Genomic DNA, 23,073 nt, shown 5'->3' with positions numbered 1-23,073 from the left:
AAAGTTAAGGTTAAGGTTAAAGTTAAAGTTAAATTTAAAGTCAAAGTTAAAGTTAAGGTTAAAGTTAAAGTTAAAGTCAAAGTTAAAGCGAATTTTAAAGTTAAAGCGAAAGTTAAAGTTAAAAATGAAGTGAAAGTTAAAGTTAATGTTAAAGTTAAAGGTAAAGTTAAAGTTAAAATTAAAGTTAAAGTTAAGGTTAAAGTTAAAGTTAAAGTTAAAGTTAAAGTTAAAGATAAAGTTAAAGTTAAAGTAAATGTTAAAGTTATAGTCAAAGTTAAAGGTCAAGTTAAAGTTAAGGTTAAAGTTAAAGTTGAAGTTAAATTTAAAGTTAAAGTTAAAGTTAAAGTTAAATTTAAAGTTAAAGCTAAAGTTAAAGTTAAGGTTAAAGTTAAAGTTAAAGTGAATATTAAAGATAAAGCGAAAGTTTAAGTTTAAAATAAAGTTAAAGTTGAAATGAAAGTTAAAGTTAAAGTCAAAGTCAATGTTAAAGTTAAAGTTAAAGTTAAGGTTAAGGTTAAAGTTAAATTTAAAGTTAAATTTAAATTTAAATTTAAAGTTAACGTTAGGGTTAAAGTTAAAGTTAAAGATAAAGTTAAAGTTAAAGTTATAGTTAAATTTAAAGTTAAAGTTAAAGTTAAAGTTAAATTTAAATTTAAAGTTAAAGTTAAATTTAAAGTTAAAGTTATAGTTAAATTTAAAGTTAATGTTAAAGTTAAACTTAAAGTTAAAGTTAAAGTTAAAGTTAAATTTAAAGTTAAAGTTAAAGTTAAATTTAAAGTTAAAGTTAAAGTTAATGTTAAAGTTAAAGTGAAAGTTAAAGGTAAAGTTAAAAATAAAATTAAAGTTAAAGTTAAAGTTAAATATTAACTTCTCATTTATTCAATAAAAGTAAAAAATTTGTTTTCTTATCGGTCACCACGCTTAAAAAGCTTAACTTGAATTAATATCAAAGACAAAACTTGAATTAATATCAAAGAAAACAAAATGTTGCATAAATATTATAATGTCATAAGTTGATAATATGCAATAGCTTTACCGCGGCAGTCCATGAGTGCCACACGTCCTTTTTTGACTTGTTTTCTTTGACTTTTAAGGTTTTTTTCATGACCTACTTAAAAAATTTTCATTTGATTTAAAAATTTTCATGTATACCCTGTCCGTCTCAAAAATTCCCCTAAAAACTTTGGCGATAACAGTTTTTTGAAAAAAAAAATATTTTTTGGGTTTTGAGGAGTGTTTTGGTGAAAAAATTTATTTGTTTGCCATTTTTTTTAAGGGTTTCTTCAGAAACGTGCAAAAGTGTTGCCGATGAAAACGAATTTGTCTCATAGTTCCTATCCCACTTAAAATTATGCGATAAAAGCGTTGGCATTAACAGTTTAAAAAAAAATTTTATTTTGTTTTTGGGATTTGTTTTGGTCGAAATCGATTTTTTTCATTTTCAAGGCTCCAAATCATTTTTTATGTATATGTTTCCGTTAGACCCACCAATAAGTATACTAAAGTGATCAGGGGACGAGCTGAGTTGATTTAGCCATGTCCGTCTGTCCGTCCGTCCGTTCGTCTGTCCGTCTGTCCTTTTGTTTGAACGCAAACTAGTCCCTCAATTTTTGAGATATCTTTATGAAATTTGGTAAGCAGCCATATTTTGATGGGGGATTTGACGTTTGTCGGAATCGACCGGATCGGACCACTATAGCATATACCTCCCATACAACCGATTGTTCAATAAGAGGGTTTTCGCCATTTCTGCCCCATTTCTGCCTCATTTTAACAGCTAGCAACGCATGACTTCACTTGGGACTAAAAATCGATTTCGACAAAAATATGTCCGATCTTGACGATTTTTTCAGACAACCACTATGCCCAATACGTAACTTGTTCGAGTCGATCTTGACGATTTTTTCAGACAACCATCTATGCCCAATACGTAAGCTTGTGGTAAAATTTGATGTTGCTAGCTGTAAAAATGAGGCAAAATGGGGCAGAAATGACGAAAAATCTTTTTTTTTTTTAACTGTTAATGCCAACGTTTTTATTGCTTAATTTTAATGGGAGAGGAACTATGAGACAAATTCGTTTTCATCGGCAACACTTTTGCACGTTTCTGAAGAAACCCTTAAAAAAAATGGCGAAAAAATTAATTTTTTCACCAAAACACTCTTCAAAAAATATTTTCTTTTTTTCATAAAACTGTTATGTTATGTTTTTAGCGGACAATTTTAAGTCGGACAGGGTATACATGAAAACTTTAATATCAAATGAAAATTTTTTAAGTAGGTCAGGAAAAAAACCTTAAAAATCGAAGAAAAAAAGTAAAAAAACTGAAATTTTGCAGGCTCGAAAATTATTTTTTTGGGTATGCTTAGTGGGACTTTTTTTTTCTGATCCCAAAACCTATCGAAAAATCGATGGCGCGATATGGGTTAACTTTCGTCCATGCAAATCAACCCAGCTAAATATATAGACTTCCATATATCAAAATCATCAGTGTCGAAAAAAAATTTGATTGTGCCATGTCCGTCCGTCTGTACGTTAACACGATAACTTGAGTAAATATTGAGATATCTTCACCAAATTTGGTACACGAGCTTGTCTGGACACAGAATTGATTGGTATTGAAAATGAGCGAAATCGGATGATAACCACGCCCAGTTTTTTATATATATAACATTTTGGAAAACACAAAAAACCTGATTATTTAGTAAATAATACACCTAGACTGTTGAAATTTGACATGTGGACTGATATTGAGACTTTTGATAAAAATTTGAAAATTTTTTTAAATGGGCGTGGCACCGTCCACTTGTGATAAAATCAATTTTACAAATATTACTAGAAGACCCGGCAGACGTTGTCCTGCCTTGGCATATCTGCATACATTTTAATAAGCTTTTTCCGTCTGACTCTGCTCTCCCCCCTCTTCACTTTTTCCTAATCCTTTTATTCACTCCTCCCTCCGTCTTTTTCGCTTCGCTATCTCCATCTTCGTCTCATTCCATCTCTTTCTCAATCTCCTCTCCTTTCTCTTCTCTCAATTCCTTCTCATTCTTCTGCATCCCTTATTGCCTGTCCCAGAGGGTGGGATGTATTTTATTCCAGCCCCAGTCCCAGTCCCACTCCGAGTCTCAGTTCCAGTCCCACTCCGAGTCTCAGTCCCAGTCCTAATCCCAGTCCCAGTCCGTCTCTGGATAATATATTACTCTGTACTAAAGCACTAATCAACAGCTTTCATTTGATATCCATATTGTATAAACACTGTCTAGGCATTCACTGGCCCACGTTTTGGCTTATATCTCGAGACCCTAGTCACCCAGGGGTATGAAAATTACCCTATACTAAAGCACTCAACAGCTTTGATTTGTTATCCATATTCTATAAACACATTCTAGGGGTACTCGGGTCCATGTTTCGGCCTATATCTCGAGACCCTGTACGTCGATCGCAACCAAACCTGTGTAGTAACCACCGCGTGAGGTTTACGCAACTTGTGTGAAAGTTTGAACAAAATCGACCGACACATCTCTTCAAACACCGGCGACCAACTAACATACATTTTAGCATTTCTTTCTATATATATAGATTTTTATTTTTCACACTTTAATGTAATATTAAAATGAAATGCAGATTTTCGTTGCTTTTGAAATTCGGCTTAAAAATTGCACATGGAACAACTAGACTCTCCTGAACTAAAAAAAATGTCATAGTACCTCTAAATCGCGGGCCCCCTCAGAAATCGGTTAAAGACCACGCCCACTTTTATATAAACGATTTTTAAAAGGGTCGTAGACGAAAACAATAAGCTATATCTTAGCGAAAAAGAGCTTTATATCAATAGAGTTTTACTTTCTAAATTGAATTATAAAATTAAATTGAAAAACACTAAAATTTTTGAAAATGGGTGTGGCACCGCCCCTTTTATGACTAAGCAATATTCTATATTTCGGGAGCCATAACTCGAAGAAAAATTAACATGTAATGAAAATGTACAATTGAAGTTCATGCTGAGTATATAATGTTCGGTTACACCCGAACTTAGCCTTCCTTACTTTTTTTTAACTATATTTATATGTTCAGTGTTTCAATGAGAGTATCAACTGAAGTTGGAGTTGAGGTCAGTTTACTTTGGACGCATGTATTGAGTTTGAATGCTGATCACAGTTTAATTGGCCAAATTCAATTTTTTATTTTTATCGATGCTTAAAGTAATGTTAACTCGCACTGATCCTGTGTATCCAGTTTTGCATTGGCGGTAGGTGGTACTGATATGCTGAAAATAACAGTTTCTGTAATGACTTTCATAGCGGGTAAAAATTTTACCCTCATATGACCTTTGAAAATACATCCCTACCGTTTCAGAGAACGTACATCTTCTGTCTTTTTTATTTAATTCACCTGGTGATTCCACCATGCGTGGGGGTTTTATGCATGAACCAATAAACAGATCACGCATTGAAAAATGAGAGAGCAAAAAAATCATAGTTGACTGGGAAATAAATTTTCTCGGTGTGACGTCACGCTTTTGACAACATGTTTCATTGCTGACGCAGTGTTCAGACTTTATTCCAATCGGATTTTTTTTGCTCCGCTCATCCCTCCTACTACATTTTTTATCTCAAAGCTTTATTTGGGTCGAGTTGAAAACTAAATAGTACTACTACGTAATATCTGTTATGGCTATTATATTAAAATGAAAACGAGACTTTTTGGTGCTATTAACTTTAATACAACTTCTAGAATGTTTGTTTTATAATTGTGTTGCTTGGCACGTCTGCAAATCTAATGACACGTTATCCCTATATTGTGCCTTTTATATTTTCCAATCTTATGCTCAGATTCCGTTAGTTAAATATATATCAAGTTATACAGTAAAGTATATGGTCAAATACAGCGTAAATTATATGGACAAATACAATGTAAAGTAAATGAACGAATACAATATAAACAAAGAATACAAAAATCATGAAATGTCACAGGGTGACCTAACACCCCACCCCCCGCTCGAAGATTCACCATCAACCATAAGCCTGACAAGGCGAGAGGCTGGTCTGCGTAGACTTCCGTTAATTGTATTCACTCCCACCACTCGTACCTGGCGATCTTTAGCTGGGAAAACTTGAGTAATGCGGCCTCGTTGACACAATCTGCGAGGTAATGCCGAGTCGATCAAAATAACCAAGTCTCCGACTTGAAGAGGAGGCACTGCTTCCTGCCACTTTGTTCGGCAAATCAACTGAGGTAAATACTCTCTGGTCCAACCAATGGCGATCTTTTAAGCTCTGCGCAATTCTCCATTGTTTCTTAAGGCATATCTTCTCATCAACGGGATGAGGCGTTTGAGTTCAATTGACACAACCTATCATAAAGTGATTCGGGGTAAGTGGTTCATCCTCTTCGTGTGATATAGGGAGGTCTGTCAGCGGGCGTGAATTAACAATATTTTCTGCTTCAATTAAAACACTTTGCAACGTATGTTCCTTTGGGGCTACTTGCCGAAAGGTTTTATTAAGCAGCGATTTAACAACTCGTATTAAGCGTTCCCAACAGCCACCAGAACTAGGATTTGCAGGGCAGTTAAATATCCACTCGATTTGGTGCTTAGTGTCTTCGTCTCGGATGCGGTCTGTGTCTAACAGCAGTTCAGCGGATGCCAGCTCTCGTTGTGCCCCTATGAAATTGGTGCCGTTGTCGCTTCTCAGCCTTACCGGGGTACCACGTCGATTCACAAAATTACGTAGGCACAAAATGAAAGCGTCGGTGGATAGATTTTCCGCCAACTCGATGTGGACGGCTCGTATTGTTAGGCATGTAAATATGACGCCCCATCTCTTTTCTCTGCGTCTACCGATTGAGACATCAAACGGCCCAAACAAATCAACGCCAGAGTAAGTAAACGGACGTACAAACGGCGTTACCCGGTCGGGAGGCAGCTGACCCATTAGGGGAGCTTTTGGTTTCGCTTTATCGATATAGCATACAAGACAGCTACTTTGAATTTTCTTGTGAAGCGACTTCAGTTTTGGTATCCAAAATTTTTGTCTAATAGCATTGATAGTTACTGCCACATTTTGATGATGATTCTTCTCATGATAATGTTGGACGATAAGCTTTGAAACAATATGTTGGTGTGGCAATAAGCTGTAAGCTGTGTTGGTAAACGCACTCTTTCCATACTTGCCCGGAACAGCTTCATTGCTCTAATAACCCAGGCTACAGTGCGTTGTAACTTCCAATAAGAGCTAAATCTTTCAAACTGTATGATTTTGCTGGCCGGCTGTATTTGTAATATGCGATTCGGATTGAGAAAAGTCTGGCAACTCTGTTCGTGTGAAGTATTGTTTAAAAGTGAGCGCGTAAATAATTCAAAAATTTAATCATTTCTGTCGGGAATTTAAGATAAACTTTCAAAAGTATCAAAATCTCTAGCAACTCCCAAAGTGTGGAGCACGGAGTGCAGCTGAAACTCATAATTTGTAGTGAATTTAATGAGAATCACAATTGTCATAATACAATAACAACAGTGGTACAACAAAGAAAGTTTGATAATATACATAGCTACCAACAACTGAAAATCTCCCGCCAATTCCTGTGCAGAAAGCTTTCAGTAATTCAACAATCGCATTCGCGCCATCTATCGGTTGATAGCCTAAAATAAATTATACCATCTACGCCTGTGCTGCCACCTGGTTCCAACTCATCTATTTTTTGGAGTATTTTTTTGGAACACTATGTCACAAAATTCTGGAAAGCGTCGTGGCGAGACCTTGGGCAATGAAGCTGAAACAATTAAAAAGGCTCCTCGTCTAAGCGATACATCTCCTAACCTCATCCGTACAATCGACCAACGACTCATAAAGTACAATGACTCGTTGTCCAATAAAATAATGGAAGCTGAAAAGCGTATGATGGAGTTTACATGCAGAAAACTGGAAGATAAATTTGAAGGCCTGAAGAAGGAGTTAAACGAGTTAAGTGGTAGAATAAATCGCATGGAGGGTATGTTTGAGAGGATTGGGCACCTCGAAAATGAAATAGCCACACTAAAACAGAGAGTATGTAAGCAGGAAAACTTTATATCCAAGCAAGAACTCCAAATTGCTGCATGCGACGTCCGAGTTCATGGGATTCCCTTCGAGGAAGGGGAAAACTTACAAAAGATTTTCCACCACCTCTGCTTCACGCTAAACTTACAGCCACCCCCCCTAAAAAGTGTTTTTCGGCCGAAACGCAAACTACCCCACGGTACGGTTGATCCCGCCGTTATCATTAAATTTTACACACCTGCGGACCGAAATACGCTGTTGAAAACGATTGCGAGCTTCAGGCGCCACAACAACACCAAAGGGCTGCGACTCGTGCATGTGGGAATAAATTCCAATGAGCCTATCTTTGTTAATGCATCGCTGACCAAAAACAACTATGAGATCTTCAAGGCTGCGATCCATCTAAAGAAGAGGAAAAAGGTTTCATCGGTGTTCACAATGCGGGGTGTGGTGCATATAAAGCGAAAATTCGGCGACCGACCCGAAGCAGTCCCCAGCCTGAGTTTTCTCGAGAGTCTCGACCTGGAAAACAATACTTCCTTTCGTGAAGACGTCACGCCGGTTGCGAACAACGCCCTGGAGGGCCACCAAAGGCTTAACTAACAGCCCCCTGCTAATAAATATTTCTCTTTGCTCTCTTCTAATCTATTCCTTCTCTGTCTTTTTCTCCACCTACAACATCACAAAATCATTAATTATGTTGTTAGCCAAATTCAGTGTAAATCATTCACTTAATTATTTTTATAATGTTGGTCTTCGATAATGAGTCCCCGAGTTCCAAAGACTGTCTATCTACTTTGTTGCGCATAGTCAGTAAAAAAGCCAACGGGCTGAAAGTTATTCATATCAATGCGCAAAGCCTTTATAAAAAGCTTGACGAGTTGAGGTTTCTGTCAGAAGGCTCCGATATTGATGTCATATGTGTTTCAGAAACATGGTTTTCTTCGTTTCATAGAAATGATATGGTGAAGATAAATGGCTACCAACTTTTCAGAGTTGATAGAAGTGGTCATGGTGGTGGTGTTGCGATATATGTAAAAAGTAGTGTGTCCTGTAAATTGTGTTGTTGTTCTAGTCCAGGTGATCCTGTGGAATATGTGTTTGTTCATATGTTTTCTGATAATAATAGTAGGCTTCTTATCGGCTGTGCATATAGACCGAATCGACTAATAGATTTTTCCGCGTTTATTGAATTTCTTCAATCGTTACTATTAGACTATGACAATATTATCATCGCTGGAGATTTTAATAGTAACCTACTGGTGGATGCCACTTTAAAACAAAACATGGAATCTCTGGGACTTTTTCCCACAAACTGTGCTATACCAACGCATTTCACAAATACTAACTCTTCTCTATTAGATTTATTTTTTGTCAATGATCTTCATAAAATGATTCACTACACGCAACTATCCGCCTCCTGCTTCTCAAAACACGACCTGATATTCCTAAACTACAACTTCCAAACATCATGTAGGCCAAGTTCGTTCGCGTATCGCGATTACAGAAGTATAGATTATTATTCCCTTGCTGAGTCCGTTGAGTCGGTTGAATGGAGCTTGATTCGTACGTTAACATCGGTTGATGACCAGACAAAGTTTCTGCAGGATAATATAAATAAGTTATTCGATGATCACGTTCCACTAAAAATAAAAACACTTAAATACAAGAATAGCCCTTGGTTCAATGCTGCATTAAAACACCTTATCCACCTTCGTAACCAAGCCTATTCACGGTGGAAAAGGTACAAAACAGTCGAAGCGCATAGCTGCTTTAAAACAGCTCGGCTTATTGCAAACAAAGCCATAAGGCTGGCCAAGGCAAATTATTTTAAGTATAAGTTTAGTTCTGCTTTGAATACAAAGGAAAAGTGGAACAAAATCAAACAAATAGGAATTGGTAAGCCCAAAAGTGACCTGTCTCATCCCCCTGATGTCGACATCAACGAAATAAATAATACTTTTGTAAGACTACCAAACTCAGCCGACAATGTGTGTATTGATAACTACTCCGTGCGTGTTAATGTTGACACTAGCCCTTTCGAGTTTGTTTGTGTCGATAATTGTGATGTTATCCAAGCCATACTTTCTGTGAAGTCTAACGCAATGGGGCTTGATGGTATATGTTCAAAGTTTTTAAAAGTCATTCTTCCCAAAATCCTTCCCCACATTACTTACTTGGTCAACTCAATTTTGACGACCGGTGTCTTCCCAATATACTGGAAAGCTGCAAAAGTTATTCCAATCCGTAAACAAAATAATGAGTATCGACCAATAGCCATACTCCCTTTCCTCTCTAAGGTCGTTGAACGTATTCTACATGGGCAAATCGTATCATATGTACATGAATACAAGCTCCTGTCAGATAGTCAGTCCGGTTTCAGGTCAAAGCGGAGCTGTACAACGGCACTATTATCTGTGACAGAAGAAATTCGTGAGCGAGTGGATGAAAGTTACATTGCCTTCTTAACACTTCTTGACCACTCCAAAGCTTTCGATTCTGTAGACCACACTCTGCTCTGTAGGAAGCTGGAAAACCTATTTAACTTCTCTGGTCATGCAGTTGCCCTTATAAGATCATATCTTGGCGATAGGACTCAAGCAGTATGTATAGATGGTGAAAAGTCTGACTTCCTTCATGTCTTAAGAGGCGTCCCTCAAGGCTCTATCCTGGGTCCTCTGTTATTTGTTCTGTACATCAATGACTTACCCGATGTCCTTAAGTATTGTAATGTTCATATCTACGCTGATGATGTGCAGTTATTTACGTGTTGTCCTCGTGATCAAACTAGCTTGTGCATAAGTAACTTAAACCACGATTTGAATCAAATATTTTCATGGGCTGCTATGAATGGCTTATGTATAAACCCGAATAAGTCAAAATGTATTGTTATTCATAGAAGGTCTTTTCCCACTAATGATTTAGAGAATGTAGTGTTCGACAATTCCGTTATAGAATACGTAGATACGGCGAAAAACTTAGGTGTAATTTTTAACAAAACATTGACATGGAAAGACCATATTTTTAGAACGGTTGGGAAAGTGTATGGAATGCTTCGTACACTATGGTTAACACAGTATTTCACGCCTTTGCACATACGACTACTTCTGGCTAAAGCGTACTTAATACCTACGCTACTCCATGGTTGTGTGATTTACTCAAACTGTGACTATCTGTGCAAGAACAAACTAAATGTTGTTTACAACAACATTGCTAGATATGTTTATGGGTTGAAAAGATTTGACCACGTATCTCAACATGCTGAAAGGTTGCTAAACATTTCTTTCGAAAATCTTTTAAAAGTCAAAACACTGTCCTTCCTCCATAAACTGATACACACGAAGGAACCTGACTATCTATATCGTAAGCTTATTTTTCTGCAATCATCAAGATCGGTGCTTCTTCTTAAGCACATCAGATACCGCTCGCTAACCTCTGAGCGCCAATTCTTTGTTACTGCAATACGTCTTTGGAACTCGCTACCTACTAGTCTTCGACTCTTAAGTAATGCTCTGCACTTCAGAAAAGAGCTAACATCATTTTTTAACGACTCTTAAACTGGATCTCAAATTGTTGTTGTTAAAATGTTCATTTCTAAGTCCTTTTCCTTTCTCTGTGTCTTCTTTCTTTGTTTGTTAAATACTATTCAATCTATAACCAGCCAAAGGTTATCATCACTACTGCTGTCTTTTAATATTTATTAACTACTTTTCTTTAGTTTTAAGATTTACATTTACATACATAAATATTTCACTATTGTCCGCTATATTTAATTTAATTTGATTAATCTAATTTATTATTATAAATGTTCAATTTTTATAGCTCATGCTATTCATGACTAGCACTGTTAAATAATTTGTCAAAATTGTTGTGCTAGGAACAAATTTTCAAATAAATACATACATACATACCTCTTCCTCAAGTAGTGACGGTGACGGCTTAATTGTCATGACAGGCCAGTATTGTTCGTCCAGCTTTAAAAAATCAGGGCCCTTAGCCCATCTACTATCAAAATTAAATTTCGGTGGACTAGACGGCCGTGTCGCAGCGTCTGCGGGGTTTTGGCATGTTGGCACCCATCGCCACTGATTTTGCTAAGTTGAGTCGAGTATTTCAGCAATTCGATGACCTACAAATGGCTTGTACCTTCGTTCGGCCGAATTCAACCAACTCAACACTGTCTGTGAATCGCTCCAAAAAACTACCCGTTGAGCTGTGAACTCATTGGCGTTTACCACCAATTTACACAACCTAGTACCTAATACTGCCGCTTGTAACTCTAGTCTCGGGATGGACACGAGTTTAATAGGCGCCGTACGCGTTTTTCTCATGACAAAGCTGATATCAACTACATCTTTGTGAGCCACTCTTATGTACCCAACTGCGGCAAACGCAACCTGACTCGCATCGACAAATATGTGAAGTTCAATTTTACTGTTGTTCGAGATATGTGTAGAGTAGCATCGTGGCATCTTGAACAGGCTTACTTGACTGAATTCTTTCCACCAATGTAACCACTTTCTGTTCAGTTCCGCTGGCATCGCTTCATCCCACCCGATATCAAATCTCCACATATCTTGAATGAGAAGTTTAGAAAATATCAAAAAATCAAGCAACATACCGAACGGGTCGAACACCGCCATCACTATTTGTAACAACTCCCGCTTTGTAGGTGCCCGTGTTCCCTCCAATACATCCTTGGGAACTCCATGGAACTTAGTGTGGAGCTCAAATGTGTCGTCGCAGGTATTCCAGTATAGGCCTAGAACTTTATATGTCGTTCCTCTACGCTCCATATTGATCGTTTCTTGTTCTACTGATAACGATTTATTTAGCTCAATCTGTACTTCAGGGCAGTTGGACACGAAATTCCTAAGTTGGAACCCTGCTTCCTTATGAATTTTCAAAATTTGTCGGCTGACATCTTTGGCTTGCTCTGGCGAATTAAAACTAGCAACCATATCATCGACGTAGTGTTTATTTATTATAATTGATGACGCTTCAGGATACTCCAACTTAAAGAAATCTGCATTTTTGTTTTTCACGTACTCAGCAATAGCTGGCGAACAAACGGCGCCGAAGATCATCGAGGTCATCATATACTATTGAATGGGTTGGTTGATGTCACCATTTCTCCAAAGATAACGCTGGGCATGTTGATCGATTGGACGTACTTTAATTTGCGAAAACATTTCCCGTATATACAGAGCAAGGCGAATGTGAAGTGCTGTGTTATATTTTGGTATTTTCCTCTTGTAAGTGTTAAAAATCGTTAAAAATGCGAGGTAGAGACTCAATAAGCGAATTTGTGTTCTAGTAATCACAAATAAAGTGAACAAAACTCCAAAATTAACTATTTTATATTGAAAATTATTTTTTTTACATTTATACAAACTATAAACATAGATCATATACACGGATAAATAAACGGCAATAATGGGTGTGTGTGCAAAATGCAATTCCACAATAAGAGGGGAAAGTGGAATAGCATGTGAAGGAGTGTGTGGGAAAGTGTACCATGAGAGCCTACAATGCTCAGGAGTAGATAAATATAGCGCAAAAATTATTGGTGAAAAAAAACAACATGATACGATTTATGTGTGACGAATGTATAACATACATACAAAACGTCGACCTGGTGCTACAAGATATGCAGATGAGTGTAAAAAAAAATAACTCTATATTAAATGAATACAAGAGCGAATTCGAAGAAACTATGAAAAAAAGTCAAAATGAGATAAAGTCATTATTGGAAGCAGTTGAAACGCGGTATACACAGCGTGTTGCAATGATGGAAAAATCTCAGAAATTATTTGAAAAAAAAAATTGGAGAAGTAAAAAACTTATATGAAATGGTTGAAGAAGTAAAAAACAAAACTGAAACAATCGGCAAAGACAACGAAAAGGTGCATAGTGAAATTAAAAAGCTGAACAACAACACTAATGAAATACAAATGTCATATGCAGAAACTATTAAAAACAATATAAAGAAAAAGGCATTGCCAGAGTTAAAAAACGATGTTGCAATAATTGTGAAACCCAAAGTGAAGCAAGCGGTTGAAAAAACGAAAATAGACCTGAACAGCAAAGTTGATCCCAAAGATTTGAATATTTCGAAAATTGTATCAAAAAATAATGGTGTAATGGTGATTCATAGTCAAAATAATGATGAACGCAAAAAAATCAAAGATGCCATTGGCAAGGAATATAAAATAAAAGTGCCAAATTCAATTCGCCCAAGCTTTTTAATTACAGGAATGAATTTTAATAGAATCAATAAAGAAGCAAAATATTAACCTGATCCAAGGCTCATTAAAAGTATTGAAGCAGTTTGAAAGAAATCGAGGCAACATAAAGGTGTATAATGCAATCATCAAAATAGATAAAGAGGATTTTACAAAGGTTCTTGCCGCAGAGCGAATAAATATCGGGTGGGATAGATGTAAAGTCTTCGATGCTATTAATGTACTAATGTGCTACAAATGCAAAGGATTTAATCATAAATCAGCCGACTGTAAAAACGAAGAAGCTTGCCACAAATGCCACGGAAAACACAACGATAAAACATGTGAAGAAAATCCAATTAACAAGTGTCTAAATTGCATAAAAGCGAACACAAACTTAAACCTAGCTTTAGACATAAATCATGATACATTTGACAGGAACTGTTACTGCTACAATAATAAACTAGAGATAAAAAAAACAAAAATTAGGATATTAGCAACTAAATGAAGATGCAGAAAGCTCACAAAAAATATATAATGACATATTCAAGAAACCCAAAAATAAACTAAAATGTATATATCTTAACACAAATAGTATCACAGCTAACAAAAATGAAGTTGAAATAAGGATCGAGGAAGAAAATCCAGATATTGTACTTTGTGCAGAAACACATACTACGGAGGATGTATGTGACTCGGAACTGGAGATTGCTGGGTTCAATCATATTCGATGCGACTCGCATAGTCGTCACACCGGTGGTGTCTTAACCTATATTCATAAGAAAATTGATTTCAAAGTTATATTCAATAGGAGCATAGGTAATAATATATGGTGTATTGTGTTTGAAACAATACGATGTATAACTAAGTGGAGGGTTTGTGCGTTATATCACTCACCAAACACCAGTGATGCCGAATTCATAAGACATATTAATGAGGTGATGGAAGATTGCTTTTCTGAAAGCGGCAACAATATCGTTATTGGCGACTTTAATATAAATGTCAATACACACACAACATACTCGAGACAGCTAATTAGGACATTCGAATCACTAGCAATGTATCAATTAATTAATTTTAATACAAGAATAACAGAAACAACGCAAACGAGAATCGATCTACTCTTTAGTAACAAAACTGAAGTTGAAGTATCGAATTTGGATTCGCATAAAATATCGGATCATGAAACTATTTCATTCAAACTACCAATTCAAAAGAAGTACCAAATGAGAATCTTTGAAAACCGCGTGTGTTGGAATAACTATGCAAAAGACCACTTAGTAAATCTCCTTAGAACTTACAACTTAGCTGAACTAAACAACTGCGAAGTTAGCCTAAAGGTCTAAAGAATAAACAACATCCTTAATGACGTAATGGCCACTTTAACATATAAAAAGCGAGTTCAAGTTAAATTGATTAATAAATGGTACGACCATGAACTAACAGAGTTGAATAAGCTGAAGTATGAACAATTTAAAATAGCAGAGAGAACCAATATTTGGGATAACTATATTACAATAAAACGATATTACAAAAAAGCAGTTAAAATAAAAAAGAAAACATTTATGGAAAACAAAATCTCAAGAAATACTAATAACCAAAAATTAATGTGGAAATGTCTAAAAGACGCCATAAATTTGAGTAGTGAGGTAGCACAAATTCAAAAAATTTCTATAAATTGTGCTCTTATTGAAGATGATTATGAAATAGCAACTGAATTAAACCGTTACTTTAATGAGAGCATAATCGGAATCAGAGATAGCATTGAAATCTTCGAAGCAGGTGGAAATCAAATGGAGATAAGCAGAAGCGTGTTTAAATTGAAGGAAATAGATGTTGAAGAAATTATGAGAGTTACAACGAAATTAAAAAACAAGTACGGAGGAAAAAAATTAGTAACGGAAGGTGTATTAAAAGACAGCATGGAGTACTTAGGATATACCTACACATGTGTAATTAATGAAAGTTTCCAATTTGGTGTATTTCCAGACTGCTGGAAGACCTCAGTAATTGTACCTGTGGAAAAAGTAAAGGGAACAATTAAACCAGAGGAGATACGACCCATAAATACCTTACCTAGCGATGAGAAAATAATAGAAACTGTAGTTAAGAACCAATTGCTGGATTACTTAAATAAATACGAAATTATTATAAAGGAGCAGTCGGGGTTTAGATCAAAACACTCGTGTGAAACTGCACTTAACCTGGTAATTGCACAATGGAAAGAAAGTAGAACGAAGAAACAATTTACAATTTCAGTTTTCCTCGACCTAAAAAGAGCTTTCCAAACAGTAGACAGAGATATTCTTATAAGAAAACTGTATAAAATTGGCATAAGAAACATAGCGCTTAACTGGTTCAAAAGTTTCCTTAGTGGAAGAAAGCAGAAAACTGTAATAAGAAATAAGATTTCCCCCGAAGTGGACATTGAAATAGGATTGCCACAGGGATCGGTGCTTGCAGCAATTCTTTTTATAATTTACATAAATGATATTAAAAACTGTATCAAATACTGCAAAATAAGATTATTCGCTGATGATGCACTTTTGACTATAAGCGGTAACACAATTGATGAGGCAGCCTCAAAAATACAATCGGACCTACAGGCAATATATAAGTGGTTGTGCCAAAATATGCTTAAAATAAACATAGAAAAGACAAAATGGATGATAATGGGGTCTAGAGTGACTCAAGATGATGTATCGCTAAAAATAGCAAATACCCCTATAGAAAGAGTAACCCGAATAAAATACCTGGGAATAATTATAGATGACAAATTAAAATTTGATGAACATCTTAAATACATCGAAGGGAAAATTTCCAAAAAAATAGGGTTCATGTTTCGATCATGCAGGCATATTAGTATGCAATACAAAATAATGGTCTATAGATCCATTATCGAGCCGCATTTTATTTACTGTCCTACAATCCTATTCGCATTAGCTGATTCGCAAAAATCCAGGCTACAAATTAAACAAAACAAAGTTATGCGTTTCATATTAAGAAAACGGTATGATACCCCAATTAAGGATTTACTAGACAGCTTAAACTGGCTTAGTGTAAAACAGAACATCACTTACTACACATTGAAGTTTATACACAACATAAAGTTGGGAAACTTGCCGAATTACCTAAGTGAACGTGTCAGACTAAACAGAGAGGTCCATAGCTATCAAAAAAGACACAATAACAACTTTTACTTGCCGGTATTGAGATCCGAATTCGATAAAAAAAGTATATACTACGAAGGAATTAGAGAATATAATGATCTGCCAATTGATATTAAAAACTGTAATAATACCAAAAAATTCAGAAAGTTATTATACAGCTACTGTAAAGCGCTACCTGTAAAGTAGTTAAATTTATTTAGTAAATAATTTTATAGCTTATTATATAGTTGAAGTCAAAGAAATTCAATGAATTGAAACAAATATGTAAACATTAAAAATACTTTGTACCTTATTAAATTATATAGATCTTCAAGATCGTAAATAAATAAATAAATTAAATTAAATTAAATATCTGCTGCAACTCCAATACGACCTTGTCGAAATTGTAGCAAAATTCGCATTAATGGCTGTGCCTGTTCGGGACCCTTCAGTAACGATGCGTTTAGAGATGTACTATTTGCAGTAGCTGCTGCGTCGAAAACGATACGAAGTTTGCTTGGCTTGTGTGGGTTGCAGACAGCAAAATGGGGCAAGTACCAAGTTTGAGCATACGACTCGGTGACTTCTTCTTGCGTTACTTTTCTTGCATACCCCTTTTCCACGTACTTAGCCATTTCCTCTTTGTAGCGTTCGGCGAACTTCTCGTCTTTATGCATACGCTTCTCAATCGAAAACAAACGTCGTTCTGCCATTTCTCTGCTGCTTGGAAATTGCGGCGGAAACTTTTTCCAAAGCAGTCCTACTTCATAATGTTTATTGGGTCGGAGTATTGTTGTTGTTTCTAGTATATGACGTGCTTGTTTATCTTCGTCCGACTCCAATTGTTCCGACGTTGGATTTACGCCGAAGCTATCAGCTTCAAAATAATCTGAAACCATTTTATGTAAATTTTGTTCTTTTATGACCATAACTCGAGGACTTGACCTTGTTGACGATTTAGTTGGGCCATAGGCAACCCAACCCAGTGATGTTTTGGCGGCAATGGGGCTGTCGTTATCGCCTTGTATCCAAGTTGTAGTGACACCTAGATACGCTTGATTTAAACCAATTAATAGACTAGGCTTCGTGCTACTATAATTTTGTAAGGGTACATGCCCGAAGTGTTCGAAGTTTTCTTTCGTGAATGACTGTTCAGTCAGATTCAGGTGATTCACGGTGTACACATCCTTAAGCGTGAACTTCTTGTCGTCAAAACGGCTTCCAATTTCTACGTTAACTTTAAACGATTGTTCCGTGACTACCCGGTCATTGTACCACTGAAGAGTCAGCGGGTGACTTTGACCTCGAACCCCAATCTTTCTAGCGATATCCTCCTCCAAAATAGTAATTGCAGAGCCTTCATCGAACATTGATAGGATTTCGTATTTACCATTTGGCCCGTAAATGTCGATAGGTAGCATCTTAAACAGTTGCTTACGCGGTTCATTGGCGAGGCGGCAGTTTAACATCGGTTGCACACTTCTATCCCGCTGACCAGTTTGGTATGGCATCTTCGATAAGATCTTGTTGTGTAAAAGCGAATTGTGGTACCGCTGACACCCGTCTATACCACACATCTTCTTTGATCGGAATTTACCTGTAATGTGACCTTTTTTCAGGCAAGAAAAACATAACTTATTATTCTTTACATAGTCCCACCTGGTTTGTACATCATCGGATTGGAATGAATCGCACTTAGTGACCATATGATCACCGCTGCAACGAAGGCACGTTGGTGTTTCTGATGATATTTCTTCTTCTATGTGCATTATACGTCGGGGATTGGAAGATGTAACATTACCTCTGATGCTGTGTGAACTTGTCGGCATCAAACACACAATTCTGGCCAACTCGCTCAGCCATTTACTGAAATCTTCTATTGTGGCGAACGGTGAAATGGTTACTGAATGTTTTGCCCACTCAAACTGCTTGTTTTGTGGTAGTTTGCTTACTGCTTGTTCTACCAAAGACACGTTTGCTAGCTGTTGGTGACAATTGGCAGATTTCGGAAATGCGACTACGTTGCGCACTCTGGAAGAAAACGGCACCACCTGCTCAAGTTTTTGATCTGGAATTGGCGGGAACTGCTGTAGTTTTTGAAGCTGATGTTTGACCAGAATATCTGGCCGACCAAATCTAAACTCCAACTCGCTTAGAACATTGGGCACGTCGTTTGGGTATATCAGCATAGCAGCCACTGCTTCCTTTGCGGGCCCTACAAGACACTTTTGCAGCCGCATTAAGTTTTGGCGATGGCTATATCCAAATGCCTCCGTGGTATCGTTAAGATTGGCAAAAAACAGCGGTCATTCTTCCGCATTACCGGAAAAGGTTGGCAAGTCGTAGAGTTTTATTGTAGAATCGGTCGACGGCGTTGTGACTAGGCTTGATTCACGTTGTACTGGCTGTGTTGCTACGCTTTGCTCACCCATATCCTGCGTACGAATATTCTCGCGCAATCTTACAATGTCCCTTTGACTTTCGACAGTGCTGTTCCTCAATTGCTCAACTGATGCTCTCAAGGCGTTTAACGTGGCGATTATAGATTGAATTTGACCATCTCCGGCAGCATCCACTTTACTTGACTCTTCCATTTCCGTACTTTCAAAAGATGATTCGTTTTCACTATTGTTTAATATTTCAGGAGCACGGCTTCTCAAAAAATATTTGTCGGACTGCGACATGCGCTTAATAATTTTAAATCATGTACGTACGATCAGACAATCGTGTTTGCAATAAATTCCCGCAAAATTTCAACAATACCTATATCACCGTATACGAACAAGCAAGACGTGCCAAAAAATTATAAAAACTGTTATGGCTATTATTTTAAAATGAAAACGAGACTTTTTGGTGATATTAACTTTAATACAACTTCTAGAATGTTTGTTTTATAATTGTGTTGCTTGGCACGTCTGCAAATCTAATGACACGTTATCCCTATATTGTGCCTTCTATATTTTCCAATCTTATGCTCAGATTCCGTTAGTTAAATATATATCAAGTTATACAGTAAAGTATATGGTCAAATACAGCATAAATTATATGGACAAATACAATGTAAAGTAAATGAACGAATACAATATAAACAAAGAATACAAAAATCATGAAATGTCACAGGGTGACCTAACAATATCTTTTGGTTGAAGTTTGCATTAGATATGTACGTATGAAAAGCTGATTGTTTACAAGTGACATTAGATGAAATGACGCGAATTCATTGCTCGTTTCTTAAGACATGTTTGTTCACATTTTACTCACAGTCTTTGTATTTTTTCGTACGGAATGAGAATAGAAGGAGTAAAATGTGAGCAAAAAATGTGTCCGGACTCGATCTGTAAATAAAAAAAAAATAAATTTAAGGCGCGATAACCTCCGAAGAGATCTAAGGCCGAGCTTCTCTTCCAATTTGCGTCGTGCTCCTCTTGATTTTCTCTATAAATTGGCCGGACGGGGCCTACATGTTTTATGCCGACTCCGAACGGCATCTGCAAGGCAGATGAGTTTTCACTGAGAGCTTTTCATGGCAGAAATACACCCGGAGCGCTTGCCAAACACTGCCGAGGGGCGACCCCGCTTAGAAAAATTTTCTTCTAATTTAAAAACCTTATTTCTAAGGTTTTGAGGTTGCTTGTCCGGGGTGCGAACCCAGGGCATACGGTGTGGTAGGCGGAGCACGCTACCATCACACCACGTTGGCCGCGATCTGTAAATCCTGCCAAAATTCAACATACATCACTTCTTGAAGTTTTATATACAAACGAAGTACGTGGAGTCATTGAGGTCAGCTTTCCCTGGTTTGCGATAAGAGTCGCCAATTGGGAGCACCAAGCGAGGTCAAAGCTTCCTCCAACTGTCTCTCCCAACCCAGCGAAGGGCTTATCTTTCTTCTGTTTACAAACTGCCGGAGCGTATTCGTCCATCCGCATAACATGACCTAGCTAGCGAAGCTTTCTGTTTTTATGCGCTGCACTATTGTCATATCTGCGAAAAGCTCATATAGCTCATCATTATAACTCCTTCGATACTCGCCGTTGACATTACGAATAGGACTATAAATCTTCCGGAGAACTTTTCTCTCGAATACTCCAAGAGCCATCTCATCTTCTCTCGACACCTTCCATGATTCCGAGCCATACATGAGAACAGGTATGATAAGTGACTTGTAGAGCGGGAATTTTATGCGTCGACAGAGAATTTTACTCAATTGCTTAAAGAAGCACGTGTTGGCAAGAGTTATTCTCCGTTTCATTTCTAGGCCGACATTGTTTTTGCCTTAATGCTGCTTCCCAAAGGGACGAAATCATTCATAGTGTCGACAAAGGCCATAATGACAGCAAGTACTTCGTCTTGTCCACATTTACTGCAAGACCCACTTTTTTTGCTCTTTTATCTTATACCAACTCTTCGCCTCCATGTTAGAACAGCCCGGGGGGTATCCTGTCATTACTTGGTACCTTGTGATTTTTTAGCCGTGATATTGCCATTCTCAGGTCGCCATAGTTGGATGCCGGAGCGTGTTTTTCATCATTGGGTTCGTCAGCTACCAGGTCGCCATTATCGTTCCTACAGGAATCTGCCCCGGTCTTGAAAGCTTCTGTCATTAAAAGAGCATGAAATATGTATGGTAAACCGAAAACTTATTAATATTTTTTCGCGATAAATATCCGGGGAAATAGAGCCCACTTTTCTTCCAGAATGTGGTGTGCTTATGGGAGCATTAATTAGTCATCCAACACGTTTTAGCCCGATTCCATGTGCATCTGATAAGGCAGATAACTTTTTTTTCTGAGAAACATTTCATGGCAAAAACACAATCGAAGGGATTGGCAAGCCACCAAAACAATTTGATGTTAGTTGTTCGCCCGCTTTCAATAAAGAAGAAAAAATGTACTCCGAAAATTTTATTTTTACTCCGGCGTAGTCGTTTACTCAGGTAACAGGTTTAAATAATCCGAACACTGGTAGCGAACTATAAGAGAAATGTAATAAATCGAAAAATTTCAAAAGCGCTACGTCATCAAACTTGTTCAAATTCGATTACAAACACAACAATTCCGGAAAGTTTTCGATTGATGTTTTGTACAGTATCGATACGTCTAAAGTAGCTACATATATCATTTTACAAAATTATCCATTACTTTGCCATTTTGATTTGTTAATAGTTTGAACAAATATGATCTAGAATTTATTAACCATTAATATTACGCACAAAAAACAACAAAACCTTGTTTTTGGCTCCCAGGTCATTATGTCCGATATAATGCAGATGCTCTTCGAGGATAAGCCTCTCCGAAGACATTCTCTACAACAGACTTCTATTGCATGGATTTCTGGCTGAAATATGGTGGGGTAGCATCTCATTGGTATCGATTTCTTTAAGTTCGGCCAGAAGATGCCAGCTCCCGTTCTTCCGTCATCGAATTTTGATCCATCCGTGAACCAGACCTCTGGGTCAGGGTCGTTATAAGGATTCCCTATTTCCCAGGGGGTCGTGTTCACAATAGACACTTCAAATTTCCGTGAAATTCTGAGCTTAGGGGACATTACGTCACGCAGTTGTGATGTGGGATTTCCTATGAATTTTCTTATTACTTTCATATGTCCTATCATGTTTCCTGGCTTCAACTCCGAAATATTTTGAAGTATTGGTGCGCCTAATGTTGTGTCTTTCTCTATCAGAATAGGGAATGGATATCATATCCCCCGTGTTTTGCCGTAGAGTCGACTACATACGAAGAAAGCTCTTGTTGCTTTGTTTAGGATAGCATCCAAATGAGTATTCCACGTGAGGGTTCTATCCAGTACGACTTCTAGGTATTTTTCCTCCATTGAGAATTGTATTTTAGTTCCACGCAAGGATGGTTCTGGGATGTATGCTTTCCTTCTCCGGGTGAAAGGCACTAGGACAGTTTTGTTAAGATTGATACACAGTCATTTGGTATCGCACCACCTCTCTATGATGCGAAGGGCTTGTTGCTTGCGATCTGATATTGTTTCCTCGTGCATCCCTGTGATGCAAATGACTAGGTCATCTGGGGGTCAATTCACGTTCTATGAAGTGGTTAAGTGAAAGCATTTTTCAGCACTTCAGCTGATATGCGATTCAGTTAAAAAAAAAAGTGATATTTACTGTAAAATTTTTTTCATTTAACGAGTATTTTTTCACCGTTGAATTTGCCCGTGAAAAATCTATATTATATGCGACCCGGCCTATGAAAAAAAAAACTACTAAGAAACTGAAGAAATTCATTGTTTATCTTTAACAGCTCTTTCTCGCAATTTCTTTTTTGAGTCATAAGCCACCTGTTCATATGTATATAAAAGAAAGTGGTGTTTCTTTATATGAGTTAACCGGGGATTGCCCGTATCGCTTTAAATATATGAAAACATTTATTTCAAGCAATTTTTAATTTTATAATTTATTTAATAATTTGGGAAAAATTTAAACAACGTGACATCAGGACGGACAAGCCGACAGCTGTTTCGATTATACCTTGTAAATCCCTTCAAAGCCTTTTCTCCCGTGAGTGGGAGTCGAACCCGCACTCCTACGATAGTTGAAATGGTTACAAACGCATTCAGCTACGTCATGCCTTAGTTGTAAAGTTTTTCCCAATTGCCTTCTTTCGCATATATTATACACATCTACACATC

General features: G+C 37.0%; 2 protein-coding genes across 6 annotated transcripts in view; one reads left to right on the top strand and one right to left on the bottom strand.

Moving 5' to 3' along the window:
* woc (without children) overlaps positions 1 to 23,073 on the top strand; it is a 105,663-nt gene that overhangs the window by 19,161 nt on the left and 63,429 nt on the right. The window lies entirely within an intron of this gene.
* On the bottom strand, positions 16,619 to 19,338 carry LOC137235677 (uncharacterized). 2 transcript variants are annotated; one of them, XM_067758565.1, is made up of 2 exons: positions 17,855 to 19,338; positions 16,619 to 17,773 (listed from the first exon to the last, which is right to left on the bottom strand). In XM_067758565.1, the coding sequence occupies exons 1-2, from the start codon at positions 18,654 to 18,656 to the stop codon at positions 16,782 to 16,784; spliced, it is 1,794 nt and encodes a 597-aa protein (XP_067614666.1). In that variant the 5' UTR covers positions 18,657 to 19,338; the 3' UTR covers positions 16,619 to 16,781. The 2 variants fall into 2 exon arrangements, with proteins under 2 accessions (XP_067614666.1, XP_067614671.1); XM_067758570.1 differs by having other exon boundaries at positions 16,619 to 18,025; positions 18,076 to 18,148.

The sequence above is a fragment of the Eurosta solidaginis genome, chromosome 1 (genome assembly GCF_040869045.1).
Source record: "Eurosta solidaginis isolate ZX-2024a chromosome 1, ASM4086904v1, whole genome shotgun sequence".
NCBI lineage: Eukaryota > Metazoa > Arthropoda > Insecta > Diptera > Tephritidae > Eurosta > Eurosta solidaginis.
The sequence above is the reverse complement of the archived record's forward strand: the minus strand, read 5'-3'. Positions and strand labels throughout refer to the sequence as shown.

Excerpts from the sequence above, each read along its gene's own strand:
- LOC137235677 (XM_067758565.1), bottom strand. The coding sequence starts at position 18,656 with ATGCGGCTGCAAAAGTGTCTTGTAGGGCCCGCAAAGGAAGCAGTGGCT. Across the intron at positions 17,774-17,854 it reads CCGCCTCGCCAATGAACCGC|GCTCTGCAATTACTATTTTG; the intron begins GTAAGCAACTGT and ends TGTTCGATGAAG.